The 16,007-nt window shown below is 41.8% G+C and overlaps 1 protein-coding gene across 1 annotated transcript; it reads left to right on the plus strand.

The window, feature by feature from the left end:
• Window positions 1-314: 314 nt before the first annotated feature.
• On the plus strand, window positions 315-13,622 carry LOC109982576 (uncharacterized). Its single transcript, XM_065956331.1, has 21 exons — window positions 315-771; window positions 1,339-1,496; window positions 1,609-1,797; window positions 1,876-2,041; window positions 2,171-2,313; window positions 2,937-3,136; window positions 3,334-3,567; window positions 3,884-4,005; window positions 4,217-4,289; window positions 4,373-4,442; window positions 4,775-5,107; window positions 6,530-6,630; window positions 7,237-7,471; window positions 8,273-8,461; window positions 9,340-9,505; window positions 9,606-9,748; window positions 9,848-10,041; window positions 11,377-11,512; window positions 11,649-11,868; window positions 12,419-12,491; window positions 12,848-13,622. Exons 2-21 carry the CDS (start codon window positions 1,365-1,367, stop codon window positions 13,242-13,244), a joined length of 3,516 nt encoding a protein of 1,171 aa, XP_065812403.1. The 5' UTR covers window positions 315-771; window positions 1,339-1,364; the 3' UTR covers window positions 13,245-13,622.
• The last annotated feature ends 2,385 nt before the right edge of the window (window positions 13,623-16,007 follow it).

Consider the following 16,007-nt stretch of genomic DNA (forward strand, 5'->3'; position numbering starts at 1 on the left):
TCCCTCCTATCTCCTTTCACTATCCACTTTACCTTAACCCCGGAAGCATTTAAGTGGCGGCCATGATAAGAGCTGTTCAAATTCTCTAAAAGTTAAGGAAAGGTGGGTCAATGCTTCCTTTATAACCTCCTTTAGCTTAGGATACACTGGACCATCCTTTACGAAAGAAGATGCGATATGGCAATTCGGATGCACCCTGACACTGGAGGGAAGGAACATAAACACACTCTGGGGTAATCAATACCAGGTGTGACAGACGAGATTGATTAGCGATCAAAGTGGAGGGAAAACTAACAAAGGGAGAAAGTCAACCTAGACAAGTAACACTGGGGACAAAAACTGTAAAAGAAAAAGAAAAGAATAAAGACCAACAGAGAACTCAAGAATATAACTATTCACACAATGAACAAGAAACACAAGGGAAGGAAAAGACAACAGAAAACAGAATAAACAAATGACCAAAAACAGGAAAAATAAACAAAACAAGAATCATTCATGACAATCTCAGCAGGTTCTTTGTAGAGGTGTAGCAATCGTATTCTTCCTCCTCCTTCTTCTCTGGCTCATTTCCTCTCTGTCTTTTTTCTCCCTAAAACAGTTTTCCTCTACAGAAAGTGTTTTCACTCTTCCAGACCGTCAACGGTAAATAATAAGCTCCAGACAGGGTCAAATTCCATTTCTGATTACACACCACGCTTCGGTTCATGTGAACCTCGAGGCTGTTTCACATTCAGTAACCAGTACAGGACTCAAAACAGCTGATCAGAGACGGTAAGAACATTTTTTACACTTGCCGTCAATTAAGATTTTGTTCCAGCAGTGTGACCTGTAGCCACACGATATGTTCCTGTCCACTGATCAGATCACTCTGAGGTTTAAACTATAGTTGAATGTGTTAACACTTTGAGTACAACAGTTTTTATAAAGATACAAACATTTAAAACTGAGATTTTCTGAGAAGAATCCAGCTTGATTTTGTAATTTAACGTTTCATTTTCTCATTTTTATTGTTTCTCTGATCCATTAAGCTCTTGATGCTGTCAGTCAGAACATGAATCTGATTTCAACTGTTCCAACTAGAAGATATAAAAACAGAAAGTATAAAACACACTATAAAAACACAGTATTTGAATGATAAAGTACCTAATCTTTGACAGTCATAAAGCTTGTATTTGAAAAAAAAAAATACATGGAATATATATTTTTTGATGTTGCATGTAGCATAAAGCTCTACTGTCACCAAAAGACAGTCTCACAGTGACTTGACATGCAGGTCATAAAGTGCAGGATTATTGTTTTCAAACACATTTCTAAATCTTTTGTCCCTCTCATATACAGTCCCTCTCTCAGATGAGTCCTGAGCGATGGTTGGACGTGTTGCTGTGATCGGAGCAGGAAGTTCCGGCCTGGTGTGTGTAAAGGTGTGTGTTGATGAAGGTCTGCAACCCGTCTGCTTTGAACGCAGCGATGACATTGGTGGCCTGTGGAGGTTTAAGGTGAGCAGAGAATGTCCAACAAATTCTCCAGTTTAGGGTTTGTTTTATTCAAAAGTAAAAGATTATGCTCAGCAACAATATCAATCATGTCAGGATCATGTTGTGTCCTCAGGAGTCCCCTGAGCTGGAGCGAGCCAGCATCTATCGCTCCCTGGTGGTCAACACGTCCAAAGAGATGATGTGTTTCAGTGATTATCCCATGCCTGCTGACTATCCAAACTACATGCACAACTCTCAGCTGCTCCAGTACTACAGACTGTACGCAGAGTACTTCGACCTGCTCAGACACGTCCACTTCAAGGTGATTACTGTCTCTTTATCAGGAGTATATACGTTTATAAAGCAGTCCAAGTTATTAAAGTGTGTGTTAACTCTTCAGACAACAGTGAAGAGCGTCTCACAGAGAGCAGATTCCTCTAAGTCAGGTCAGTGGGACATAGTGACCGTTAACAGGGACGGAGAGGAGGAGAGACACGTGTTTGATGCAGTCCTGGTGTGTTCAGGTCACTACACACATCCATCTTTACCTCTGAAAGACTTTCCAGGTCAGCAAGCAGGAATAATTCACCAAAGAAACATTTAACAGAGCCAGATCTTTGTCTGAAGCTAGTTAAATATTTGCCGGGGGGCTCTTAGTTTCCCTCTGATCTGTTGCATGTTCTGATTCCTTGCAGGACATGAGAAGTTTTCTGGTCGTTGTTTACACAGCTGGGAATTTAAAGATGCTGATGCTTGCAGAGGACAGAGGGTGGTGGTGGTTGGAATCGGAAACTCTGGAGGGGACATCGCAGTAGAGATCAGCAGATCTGCAGAGAAGGTAAAAGAGTTAAATGTGTACTGTGGTGTAAGCATTTACAAAAGTTCCAAAAACTGCACAAATTAGAAAAGATGAACTGTAAAATAAATAATCTTAGGAAGCCCCTAGGGGAACATGGGCAGAAAAGAAATAAAGAAATAATCATCTAAAAGTTTCCCATCTCACAAGAAGGTATTGCCATGTGCACAAGTATCGAATGCTCACGAGAGCAAATATTGCATGTGAACAATAACTTTTATGAAAGTTGCTCAACAGTATTGTTTGTGCACTAGACAGTTTCTGCAATTCTATGTCATATGAGGTACAGTAAATGGTGTTATCTCAGAGAGTTTCACATGCACATGCAATGATTCCTTTTTAGCATGATAAACTTCCTTGTGAGCACATAAAGGAGCACAAGAAATCTCACAGGTTAGTTTCTCTTGCGCACCTACAACTTATTAAATAGTTTCATTCAATGTCCCTTTTTTGGGCTCTGTAAAATCTTTTAGGCTGATATAGCTGCGAAGTTTCTTTAACAACAGGATGATCAGAAGGAATAATACACATTTCAAATTTCTGTTTGCTGGTTATCTTGCTGCATCACACATGTTCACTCAGTCTTCCTCTTGTCTCTCTGACAGACGTTCCTGAGCACTCGGCAGGGCGCCTGGGTTATCGGCAGGATGTCCAGTGCCGGTCTTCCTCTTGACATGACCGCCATCACCCGGCTGAATAACACCCTCATGCGGCTTCTCCCAAAGACTCTGATTAACTGGGCTGCAGAGAGATCGCTGAACCAGAGATATGACCACAGAGTGTACGGCTTGCAGCCCAGACACAGGTAAACACATCATGACCCTTCTGCAACTTGATCCATGGAAACACAGGCAGAGCAGGTCTCTGAAATAATGCTTACATGATGATGTTTGAAGTTAAAATAATTCCTCACGGGCAATATAAAAGAGGTGGAAGTGATTAGTGTCAGAATGTGAAAGTATAGAATGTGACAAAGTGAACAAATGTTGTTGTATCCTTCAGACCTTTAGACAGACGGCCTCTGATCAATGATGATCTTCCTGGTCGGATTCTTCAGGGAGCACTCGTGATGAAACCAAACCTGAGGAAGTTCACAGAGTCTGGAGTGGTGTTTGAAGACGGGTCTGTGGAGGAGAACATTGACTCAGTGGTCTTCTGTACGGGGTATAAAGGAACATTTCCGTTCCTGCCTGCCAGTCTGACTGAGAGCAGTCACAGAGAGTTCACACTGTACAAGTAAGAAATGTTCTGCTGAAGTTTTTTAACAACAGCTTTAGACAGAGCCATCTGTCTCTTGTGGCTAGAATAAGAATAACAACAACAAACCAAATATTTCTGAACATTTTCATTTGTCAACTGCAAAAACTTTGTTTATTTTTTACTATTTTCACTCCTGAAAAAGATAAGGAATCAAAATAAGGAAGAAAACTTACAAAACTTTTTTTTCCTGTGTTGAGTTTTTTAATCTTAATATTGAGAAGACTTCTATATTTTATAGTTGTAAAATTTTATGTTCTTCATGGATTTATTTATATCTTTCTCCACATTTCAGACGAGTGTTTCCTCCGTCTCTGTCTCCGCCCACGCTGGCCGTCATGGGTCTTTTCCAGACTAAAGGACCTATCATGCCTATTGTTGAGATGCAGGCCAGGTGGGCAGTGAAGGTCTTTACAGGTAACACACACACACACACACACACACACACACACACACACACACACACACACACACACACACACACACACACACACACACACACACACACACACACACACACACACACACACACACACACACACACACACACACACACACACACACACACACACACACAGACCCTGTAATGTTTGAGAAGCAGAGTGTTAGCTTGTGTTTTACATTTGAGGTATGAGTCGTCTCCCTCCTGAGAAGAAAATGCTGAACGTCATCAAGTCTGAGAGGAAGATGAACATTAAGAGGTAAAAATGATCTTCACTCTGATGTTTAAACATTTCTTGTTATTCTAAGGTACTTAATGTGACACATTCTTCTTATGTCTCAGCTATCCATGCCCCCGTCAGGCTGCTCTGCAGGTGGATTACATCTCCTACCTTGACTTCATGGCTGAGCAGGTAAGGTAGAGCGAGGTCTATGGTTTGTAACAAGTTGTTACAGGTGTTACAGGATATGAACCAGTGGTGATTTTAGAGTCTGTTGGGGCCCTAGGCAAACAGCGTTCAGCAGGGCAATGAGAGTGAGCGCTGTCAGGTGGGGCCCCCTTAGGGAGGTTTCCTACTGTCACTGCAAAATTTGCACATTTGGGCTGATGCTTTGTTAAAGTTTGTCAGCCCTCTGGGCCCCCCTTCTGATCTGGGGCCCCAAGCAGTTGCCTGCCTTGCCTGTTGACAAGCAGCACCTCTTGATATGACTGTATGTATAACATACTCATAACCTCCAATCACAGGTGGGCGTTCGACCAAACCTCCTGGTTCTTCTGCTGACGGATCCTGTGCTCTGGATGAAGGTCTTCTGTGGTCCGCTTACTCCTTATCAGTACCGTCTGAACGGGTCTGGACGCTGGACCGGAGCCCGTCAGGCCATCCTGACTCAGTGGGAACGAGTTCTTCAGCCTTTCAGGACCAGATCAGTACCAGAGCTAGACAGCAGACCTTCGCTCAGCCCTCCCTGGATGCTTGTATTTGGAGGATCTTTGGTCGCCGCTCTTGTTTTGTCCCTTCAGGGCCCATATCAGATCCTGGACTGTTGTAAGCATCTCCTGTGGGACTCCTGGTTAATGGGATAAACAAAAGACAGGATGAAGCATGGGTCCAGTCTGAACCAAAGGATCCAGAGGGCTTCAGACTGCAACATGATGTGGGAATTAAATGTTAAAATGTAGGAATAGACACTGATTACTTATCCACAGTATAAATCTAAACACAGTTAAATATGAAGGAAGCAGACAGGTCTGGGGAGTTAAGTGGTGACTTTATTAAATCTTGCATTATTTGTTTTGCACGCACAGAAAAAGAGAGATGTTACATATTAAATAATACAAGATTTTCAGTGGTTCATAAAAATGTGACCACAGTTTATCATCTTCTGTGTGATAATCAGGTAATCACATACAGCAAAAGAGGACTCACACATAGAGACAAAACACAGACTGAGATTTCAGAACTTAAATTTTAAGTTTTTGTATTTGACACTGCAGGGATGCATGAACGATAAAACATGAAATCAACTGCACACAATTCAATCCATTAAAGGAATACTTCACCCATTTGCATTAAGCTTTGTATCATTAGAAACCTGGTAATAATTTTGAATGGTCGTGTATCCCGCCCTCATTTCCCCCTGAGATGGGAAAGCTCTGTATTTCTTGTCTGAAAAGGAGCCTCCGATGATGCAAAAATCATAATTTTTTCGTCATCAAAGGCTGCTTTGGTTAGAGGGGGTGAAACTACATCGCTAGTTCCTCATGTTTTCAACCTGGGGGGGGGGACCCATTGAAGCTACGGACCTATTACAGGTCAGTGAGTGGGACCTCATGCCCAGAATCAAAACTCAACGTCCGCTACTTGCTTTGAAGCTATGCTAACAGGCTCTGTGGAGAAAGTTGAGAAGAACGAAAGTATGATAAAAGTAAGTTTCTTCAAACTGATATGGATGAAGGGGATTTTCAAGGTCTTGCGCTTGAATCGTATGTTCGCTACAAGCCGCAATATAGCGTCGAGCCAACAGGCAGGTCTTGTGCCTCGGCTGCTGCGGCTGCCAAACCTTGTATATCAGGTCAGAGCTCCAGCTACTGCAGACATCACAGGTGTGAAATGACTTAATGCAAACACTAATATTGTAGTTAAGTCGTTTTTAAAAATGTATCAGTAATATTTTTTGTTTTTAAGGTTTATTTGGGGGCTTTCTGTGTCTCTATTTAGAGACAGGACAGTAGATTGTCATGGCTCTCTCACTCTGGCTCCCTCCTGATTGAGGTTCATTGCTTTCACCTGCTCTCACCGGCACACCAGCTCTCCATCTCCTCATCAACTCAGCAGTATATATACCTCGGCTCTCCATCCACTCATCGCCAGATTGTTGTATCAACTACTGCGGTAGACTACGGCTCAGGCTAAATTAAGATTTTGAAAAAAACCTTTGAAATTAATCTTTTGTGCTTGTTTTGGGTTTTGAGTCTCACCCTGTTTTTCCTTTGCTTCAGGATCACCATTCACCCACCTGCCTTCCTGCTCAGCCATCTGCCTCAACCTGCTCTCTGGACTCAAAACTGCTCAGCCACACTCACACCCCTACTCTGGTCTGGTCAGCCTTCGTCCCCTTCACTCTGCTAACCTCCAGAATCTTCAACCCATTTTCATCTCTATTTGCCACAATAAACTTCATTACCAATCAACCCCTGTGTTTGTGTCCTGCATCTGGGTCCTAAATTCACTGGTTGTAACATAGAATCAGAAACCAGTGAGAGAGAGTTGGGGATAAGCCACACGTTGGACTTGAGCCCAGGCCACCAGCCTGGAGGACTACAGCCTTCATACATGGGGTGCATGTGCTAACCACTAGGCTACTGGCACCCAATGTGCCAGTAATGTTTGGCTGAGTATTTATTTTCAGGACTTAATATTATTATTTTCAGGACAAAAATATTGCAATACATGCTGTTTTGGGCTTTAAAGCGATGGATACAAATGTTCAAGTGTTTTTCCATTGATGTGCTACACACATGTATCCACATCTCCTTGGTGTCTCTATCAGTGCACCACACAGAACAGACAGGTCATAAGAAAACTCAATTAAAGACCACTGCAGAGAAACACACGACCTCCCTTCACTGTGCTCTTATTGGGGCATTAAATCTGCTTGATCAGCAGGCTAGGCGCAAAGTTAATGTGATTATCTCGATTGACTCACTCAAGACACAAAGAAAGGCAATCATTCATTCATTCCACATGAAACATTAACCCTGACATCATCGCTTCAGTCCAGCTGCAGCCAGTCGTCATTCCAGTCCAACATAATGCAGAAGGTTGCAGTGATCGGTGCAGGGGTTTCTGGTCTGACCAGCATTAAGGCCTGTTTGGATGAAGGCCTGGAGCCTACCTGCTTTGAGAGCAGCCATGACATCGGAGGTCTTTGGAGGTTTAAGGTGAGACATTACATTAAAAAAACCTGCCTCTAATTTTTCATATCATTTGTTTTATTTTGTTCAATGCAGAGGAATACTTTCTTTTCATTTTGGCCTTTAAAAAGAACAAAAAGGTGCAGGAGGAAGAAAAACTTGTAAAGTAATTGTTAAGGAAAATATTCAGTTCAACACAAAATCTGTTAAAAGTATTGTTGTATTGTAGTGTTTCTTTCTGTTTGTTTTAGTGTTTGTTGGCTCACTCGAGGGAGCTCGTCTCAACTTATTAGTAGCACCACCTGTTGTTTGATCACACCTATAGGTATCTGCCTCTGTCTCCATCTATATCTACTCTGTGAAACAGACATCAGTAGCACTGATGACAGTCAAGGACTTAAACATTTGCTGCTGTTGTTATTCACCTTTTTTGCACTGTATCACCTATACTGGTCTCCAATGCATACTGTAGTTGATGGCATGCTGGTCATTAACATGACGTGTGGACAATGATGATTAATTGCTGTGCAATGCAACACCATATCAGGTGCTCACATACTGTAAGGTTACACTGTAAGAGACCTTGAGAAGAAGGTCTTCACTCAGGAAAAAAACAAAACTATTTGGTCAGGACATACATATCCCTACTTTGGATGCTACCATTCGCTGAATGACTTGATAAATTAACATGCTGTAAACTGTGCTCCAGAAACATTATAATTCTTTAACCTTGTACTTGAAAAGTCCTTGCTTGTGAAATGAGTCGTTGTCGTTCAGACTGCATCTGATGGACCAGGTGATGATATAAATGTATTTTTTGTCCATCAGGAAAAGCCAGAGCCTGGACGAGCAAACATCTACCAGTCGGTGGTTATCAACAGCTCCAAAGAGATGATAGCCTTCAGTGACCTCCCTCCTCCAGCTGAGCTCCCCAACAACATGCACCACTCTGAGGTGTTGCTCTATCTGCGGCTCTACGCACAGACCTTCAATCTGCTGCAGCACATACATTTCCAAGTTAGTCACCTTTAGTTTGCTTTTAAAGGCAGCATTAAGCTCAAGATCGTTGTGTTTGTATGGATTCTAGTATTTTAGACTGTATCAGAACCACAGGGCTGAGTCAAAGATGGTGGACAGATAGTCATCCAGATCTGCCCTAGTGGGGAAATCAGAGGAGATTGTTTTATGGAAGTGGGAATATTTTCTGGAAAGGGAAGGTGAGAGGTGTCTGAATTTGTATCTTCCAAGGGGTATGGTAAGCTCTCCCAGGCTTGTGACGGTTAAAGGAGCTGAGGGAGATCAAAGAAACTGCCTGAGGGAAGGTTAGATACCAGAGGGGGATGAGGGGTAAGGAGAAAATTCTAGAAATTGAAGGATTGGGGGGGTAGAGTATGAGGACAGGAGGTACAATACATGCAATGTCATGACCATAGTCTGACTCAGTGTTAGGATGCACAAGAGATGATACAACCTGGCCCTCTGGAGGGGCCGAAACAGTTTGCTGCACCTTCACAAGTGGGCTGTGCCCTAGCCTACTTTTGTCCCTTAAGAAGGGGGCAGCAGGCTAACATAGGCACACATGGGTAATGGCAATGGTGACAGATGACTAGACATGGTTGATTCATTGGTGAGGGAGCCCTTGTCCTGTACCTAAAATTTAAAATAACAACTTCACTTCAAGACATATTTGCACAGGCAAAGACTAAAAGTACTGGGAAGGTGATAATCAGGCATACGTGAAAACTATTAGGGCGGGGCAAACAATCACACAGGCGGGAAAATTAGTGTTGGCGAAATGTCAGAGAGAGGGGTTACTATAGAGTTGAATAGGGTTATATTATACCTGTTTATGTTGTAAATGTCAAGATGAATAGAGGTTATTTTGTTTGTATCAGATGACGGTGGTCTGTGTGAGGCAGACAGCTGATTTTGCTGCAACCGGCCAGTGGGAGGTGGAGACAGAGAGTAGAGAGGGTCAGAGGGAGATTCATGTCTTTGCTGCAGTCATGGTTTGTACTGGACACTTCACCCAGCCTCACCTGCCACTCAAAGACTTCCCAGGTACAGCAATGAACATTTTCATCAATTTGTATTTTCTCTTACAGAAATATCATTCCATAAGACTCCTGTGCATTACCTTTTAATAATCTCTACATTTCAGGTATTGAGAGCTTTGAAGGCAGACATTTCCACAGCTGGGATTACCGCAGTGCTGAAGGTCTGCAGGGGAAAAGAGTGGTGGTGATTGGGATCGGGAACTCTGGAGGTGATATCGCTGTGGATATCAGCAGAGTTGCTGAAAAGGTAGATTTTTTTGTGGAATGACCACTGCCTTTGGATAAATACCTAAACTGAATTAAAAGCTGAGCACATGTATGGTAACTCCTATGCGCTGACCTGCAGGTGTACCTCAGCACCAGGAGTGGAGCGTGGGTTGTTGGTCGGGTGGGACCAGGTGGATTTCCAGGTGACCTTGGGATGTCTCGCATGGATATGATCATCCATAATCTCTTCCCCTCGTGGATCAGCAGGATGGTAGAAAAGAAGCTGAATGAAGCATTTTGCCACAAACTATATGGCTTGAAACCAAAACATGGGTAAAGAGATACTTGTACATAAATATCTTGAGTTCCATGTGTCCGATAACTGATTATTTTAAGAGCAAATCTCGGGGGAACAGGGAAGAGTTCAGCAGGGAAACAGTCCAGGGCCTGATTCACAAAGTGATTTCTTTTGTGCATGCTTAATCTGTGCTACTGAGACAACAATACGCTCATAAAGGTGCTCCCTAAACTGCACTGCAGAGCAAACACTGCGTCTGTGCATTGGTAATGATTCTGTGTATTTAAATGATCCAATATGCAGTCTTTTGGGGGAAATGTGGCCCCTTTCTATGTAAATCAGCCTCATTGTAAAAAAGTGTCTTATTATATCTCAAAGTATGTTACCCTAAAACATTCCAGTGATCAGGAAAACATTTCCACCTCTTTACTACTTGATCTGTAAATATAACTTTGGCATTACTATGCTTTGATCCAATATGATTTGGGGATAAATCAGCGGCTCCACACTTAATCGACATGTGTGGAGAGGTCTGGAGCCGTTGCAAGTGGGTTTTTTTTTTTCTTCGATTTTACCTTTCTTGCTCTATTCAGTGAGTAAGCTTTGTTTAATCTGGTTAAACACTTTTAACTGGTTAAAAAGTGTAAAACGTTTCCCCCTTCCCTCTTACCTTATAATTTTTATGTTGATGGAATTAGGGAACAAGAGGGCAGCTTCATGCTGTTTATGAAGGTGCAGATATCTTCTCTCCGCATTCAGTCACAAAATAAGAGCAAACTGCACGGAGCAGGACAACTTTATAGGAGCGTTTGCACCTGAATATCATTAGAGGAGCAGATAGAGAGAGAAATGATGAACAATTTTGGAGCTTTTAGTAAAGCCCCCCCCCCCCCCCCCCCCAACGTTCAAATGTTGGTAGGCAGTAAATCCATACCGTCAGTCCTTAAAAGTCTTCAACTATATACATATACAAACAAAAAAGAAATACATAGGTAAACCCAGTCTGAGCAATTTTCTCGGTGGCAGGTAGTATTTGAAAGTGAATTAAATGAGTAGTCTGAGAAACATGGTCAACAACAGTGAGCAGAGTGGTGGGGCGACTTGGTCCCACCAGTAAGCTTCTGAGACAATTACACTAAAGGCAAGATGTCACACAGACGTAAATATTCCACCTTGCAGTATTAAAGGGCCTTGTGTTCGTATGTAAGTCTGAATCGGTGCTGATTGGTCCATTTAAAGGGATTGTCGCTTCTGGCTAGGACTGAGGATGACACAGGTATAACATCTGGAACATCTGTACAAAACTTGACCAATACAGAAATCGTCTGCTCCTATATTTCCCTTAAACAACTTCACTCTCCATATGTCAGTTTCTTTGCACAGATCCCTGTAGTGAATGACGACCTGCCAGCGCGGATCATAACTGGTCGTGTGAAGGTGAAACCAAACGTGAATGAGTTCAGAGGGTCCAGTGTGGTCTTTGTGGACGGAAGCATCATAGACAAGGTTGTTTGTTAGAACAATTCTTAGACTGTGGATCATCACATGCATCTGGCTTTTAACAATGGTTGTAAAACATTAAGTTTGCATTCACGAGTTTGAATGAAAATCTCATCTAATTATTTGATGTGTGCATTCACAGGTGGATGTGGTGGTGTTTGCCACAGGGTTCAACTACAGCTTCCCCTTCCTGCCTGCAGCTCTGCAGGTTAAATGTGGTTATAGGTTGCATCTCTACAAACACGTGTTCCCTCCCTCATTGACCCGGCACACATTGGCCGTAGTGGGCTTTGTACACGGCCTCGGGGCCATTGGTCCACTTGCTGAGATGCAGGCTCGCTGGGCCACAAGAGTGTTTAAAGGTGCAGAACAACAGAACCAAACAAGTTTGTGTTTCGTGTGTATGCAGTTAGTTTTCAAAACATGAATCTTGATGGTTTAAGGCATTTTTTTAAATGTAGGTTCTAATTTCAGTCCCTCTAGTCCTATTAGAGCTGAGGACTTAATAGATTCTTCAAGATGTATTTGACATAAAAAGTAACTTCTTAGGACAGCTTGCATTCATACATGCTGTAATGGTGACTTGTTAACTTTGTTACTTCACTGGAATCATTGATAGACTGTATTATGTTTTCTGCAGTGTGACTCAAGAGTGTCCCAAAACAATCTTTTTTTTTTTTTTTTTTTTTTAAAGCTGCAGGAAAATCAAATATTTAAGTTTTCACAACTCAAAACAGCCTTCAAAATCCTGGAGTGGAAGTCATATGAGGTTATTACTGTAAAAACTGAATTTTGGATGGTTAAAGAAAGTCCCTTTTGTAGGGCTCTTTGGTAGACCCTAAAGTTATGAGGAGGGTCAGGGATAAATTATTTTTTCTTTTCTTTTGATAAATAGACTTTTTGTAAATGCAGGCTTGATGACCCTCCCCTCAGAAGAGACCATGATGAAGGAAATGCATGAAGAAACAGAGACAATGCATCAGAGGTAGGAAATAAACTGAACTTTGCAGCCATATAAAGTTTGCATGATTGAATTTTTTACTTTTGAGATTACAAAAAAAACAACCCACTCCGCTAGTATAAAAGTGCCCAAGCGGATATAATCCCTCCTGCACGCTCTGGGTCTACCCTGAAGTCTCCTCCAAGTTGGACATGCCCAATAAACCTCCACAGGGACACATCCTAATCAGATGCCGATCCACCGCAACAGGCTCCTTTTCATGTGAAGGAGTAGTTGATTCTTATACTATATACTTATATTTTCTTTACAACTAGTGTGTGTGCGTGCGTGCGTGCGTGCGTGCGTGCGTGCGTGCGTGCGTGCGTGTGTCCCTCTGTCAGGTTTGTGTGCTCGGAGCGTAACCCCCTCCAGGTGGACTACATCCCTTACTTGGACTCTCTGGCAGGGCCGGTGGGGGTCCGACCAAACATCCTGTGGCTCTTCCTCAAGGACCCCAGACTGGCGCTGCAGGTTCTGCTGGGTCCCTGTACTCCTTATCAGTACCGTCTGAGCGGACCAGGTCAGTGGGCTGGAGCCCGTCAGGCCATCCTCACTCAGTGGGAGCGGGTTCTTCAGCCCTTCAGGACCAGAGTGGTACCAGAACCAGAACCCTCTTCATATCAGAGCATCGTCGTCGTGGCTTTCTCAGGTGCAGCCCTGCTGTGCTGTTTCTGTGTCAATAAATGGCCTCTGTCTTCTTTTGTCTGTCCTCCATCTTTCTTCAGGTCTCCTCAGTGACCTGCAAGTGTGATGATAAATGATTATTGATTATGAACAATAATCAATGATGGAGGCAGCAGTCAATCAGAAACCTGTAACAAATAAAAGGGTGACATCAGGGTCACTTTGGCATCTTATAAACTGAATATTAAAATGGGAAGGTTTTAAAAAGTGCATTTAGTCGTGATATGAAATGTGACAACAGAAACATCTGAAGAGCAGGACATAACAGCATGTTAAGTTGCAGCGGACCTATTTAAACAGGTTCTTTATTTTTATTATACAGTAATATAATCATATGCATCTCTGCTATATGTTCCACTCTAAATAATGAACAAATAATAATAAAACAAAGTCTATCTCAAATGCACAAAGAGATGGGTGTCTTATCAATTATTCGGAACCCCTTGTTTTTTTTTTTTTAAAAGCTGAGCAATTAAATTGTGTTATGAACTGTGTTAATGAATAGAGATAATAGAGGTTATCAATAATTACTTAGATTGTACATTTATGGATGTGTGCAGTGGAATGGAAATATAATCGTACATGAAAAATATTTTTATATACAGTAAGCCTCATAAATATACCTGTGTGCTGCTGAAAAGGCAGGTGTAATTCAGGTAATCATTTCTTAATATATTAAAAATAAAGACTCACATAAAACAAAGTTACAAAGCAGTTATATTTTGCGCTTCATGTACAGAGAATGCAGTCCTTCAAGCAGCCGCCTCTGGTTCAGTGCAGCCTTCGGTCCTCCCTGCACGTTAAATGAGGTTATGCATTGCTCCGGTTGAGTCATTATAACCTGACACAGTTTACACACAAATTTATCTCTATTTTCTTGATAAAATGACTGCCAAACCGTGTTGCTCCTACAAGATTCTATCTGATCACTGTGTGATGTTTCAAGTTAAAATTTAAAATGATACTATCATTAAAATAACAGATTGATGTTATTTGTTTCAAAAAGTATCCCAAGTATTGAAAATTTTGACATTACTGGAATTCTCTATTTATTGACCACAAACCACTGTGAAATTACAGCCTCCTCACAGGCTCCTCAGAAATATTGTATGTCCCAATTGTGCAGTCCTAATGATGACATGCATTTAAGTGCTGTGGTCGGAAAAAAGAACAAACATGGACGCTAGAAGTAAATAAAAAAGTTGTTTTTTCGTGGCTGATGCTTAATCACCAAAAGCAAGTAGCACAGAGCTCCTTTGTGCTGCAGCAGCAGATTGAGGAACATAGAATCAGCACCAGAAATGTAGTTTGTAACAGTTAAAATTGTGGAATGCACATTTAAGACATACTGTGTTGCTAAGTTACTAGGGGAGCGATGTCACTAGACGGTGCCTTGTTTAATTATTGAACTTAGTTTAAGCAGCACTTCTGCCATTCACTTTCTTCTTGCCTCTCAACTCAACAGTAACATGAGGGTTTGTGTGGGCACTATTTCGCTCATGTCTGATAAGATAGTCGCCGTCCAACTGGGCTAGGTTGATGTTATTGTAACGTATTGTATTGTAATGACGAGCATTGTGGAAACCACAGACACATGTGGTTGTTCACTCTCTTTACTGTCTCCAATGCTTTCCAAACACCAACGACATGGACCCAAACTGTAACAAGTTGAAGTTTTATTCTGTTTATAAGCTTGAATAATTTGAATTAGTGTTATTGCTAAAAGAAGGATAGTTGGCATACTGTGTGTGTGTCCCTGCTCCCTTTATTGACACTATTTTTAAGCTTAATGGGGTTTTTTGCTGCCCTGAAACGTCAAGCAAACGTCACAACAGGGGTGCAAACTTGTCACCTTTCTGCGAAATTAGCCGTTTTGGATTCCAAATAGGTAATTTGTGTGATTCATTTAGATCTGCAATAAAAACATTTGGAGGAAGGGGGAGGGGGGGGGGTTGCAAGAAGCATGACGATGAAATAATATATCGTGTATTGTGTAGTGTGGACATTTTGGTTTGGTTGGCTACGGAACTCCACCTGGCCACAACCTCCTCCCCTAATGCTGAAGTTGATGCCGACCAGTAAAGGCATTTTATCACGCTCTTCCTTCACAAGCCAACATCCTGTGTTTTGGTTATTTTTGCAATAGAATAATAGAATAGAATAGAATAGAATTACTTTATTGATCCCAAACTGGGAAATTGTGGCGTTACAGCAGCAGGTTATCCAAACACACAATATGAATAAAAAACACAATGTTAGCAAATCTAAACACAATATAATATTAACTACAAAGTGAATAAGTACTAAAAGAAAAGATTGCAAGCGCATCCATTTTTTTTCCCAATCCTTGGTCACAAGACAGAACATTTTCAAACACAAATACATTTTTTATCACTGTTTAATTCAAATACATACCGTTTGCCATATGCCAAGGGTCAAAGTAGTGGGTCATGTCTGGTCTCTGCTCCCCCAAGAACTTCTACCCCATATGGGTTAGGGGTGACAATGGCCTTGATCCGGATCTCTTTACTCTCCATGAGAGACAGACTTTGCTCAAAGCCCTCCTTCTCCACCCTTAAGCTGTTTCCAACTTCATTGCTCTGCCAAACAAAAGAAGTAGACAAATGCTCTGCAACGTTCATACAAAAAGACTAATATGATTCCTATTTCCAACAGTGTATCAGTGTTATACCTGCACTAGCTGAATGTCAATGACCTTGTTTGTTTTGAGTTCCATCATAGTGGAGCCCCCATACTTGGCAGATTGTCCTGCAATTATAAGATAAACGCAGAAAAATATTTTCTTTACCTTTTATG

This window comes from Labrus bergylta, chromosome 6, assembly GCF_963930695.1.
Source record: "Labrus bergylta chromosome 6, fLabBer1.1, whole genome shotgun sequence".
In the NCBI taxonomy this organism is placed as follows: Eukaryota; Metazoa; Chordata; class Actinopteri; order Labriformes; family Labridae; genus Labrus; species Labrus bergylta.

Coding starts and splice junctions, on each gene's coding strand:
- LOC109982576 (XM_065956331.1), top strand. CDS start 1,365: ATGGTTGGACGTGTTGCTGTGATCGGAGCAGGAAGTTCCGGCCTGGTG. Junction 4,290..4,372: donor AGGAAGATGAACATTAAGAG/GTAAAAATGATC, acceptor CTTATGTCTCAG/CTATCCATGCCCCCGTCAGG. Junction 5,108..6,529: donor TGTGGGACTCCTGGTTAATG/GGATAAACAAAA, acceptor CCTTTGCTTCAG/GATCACCATTCACCCACCTG.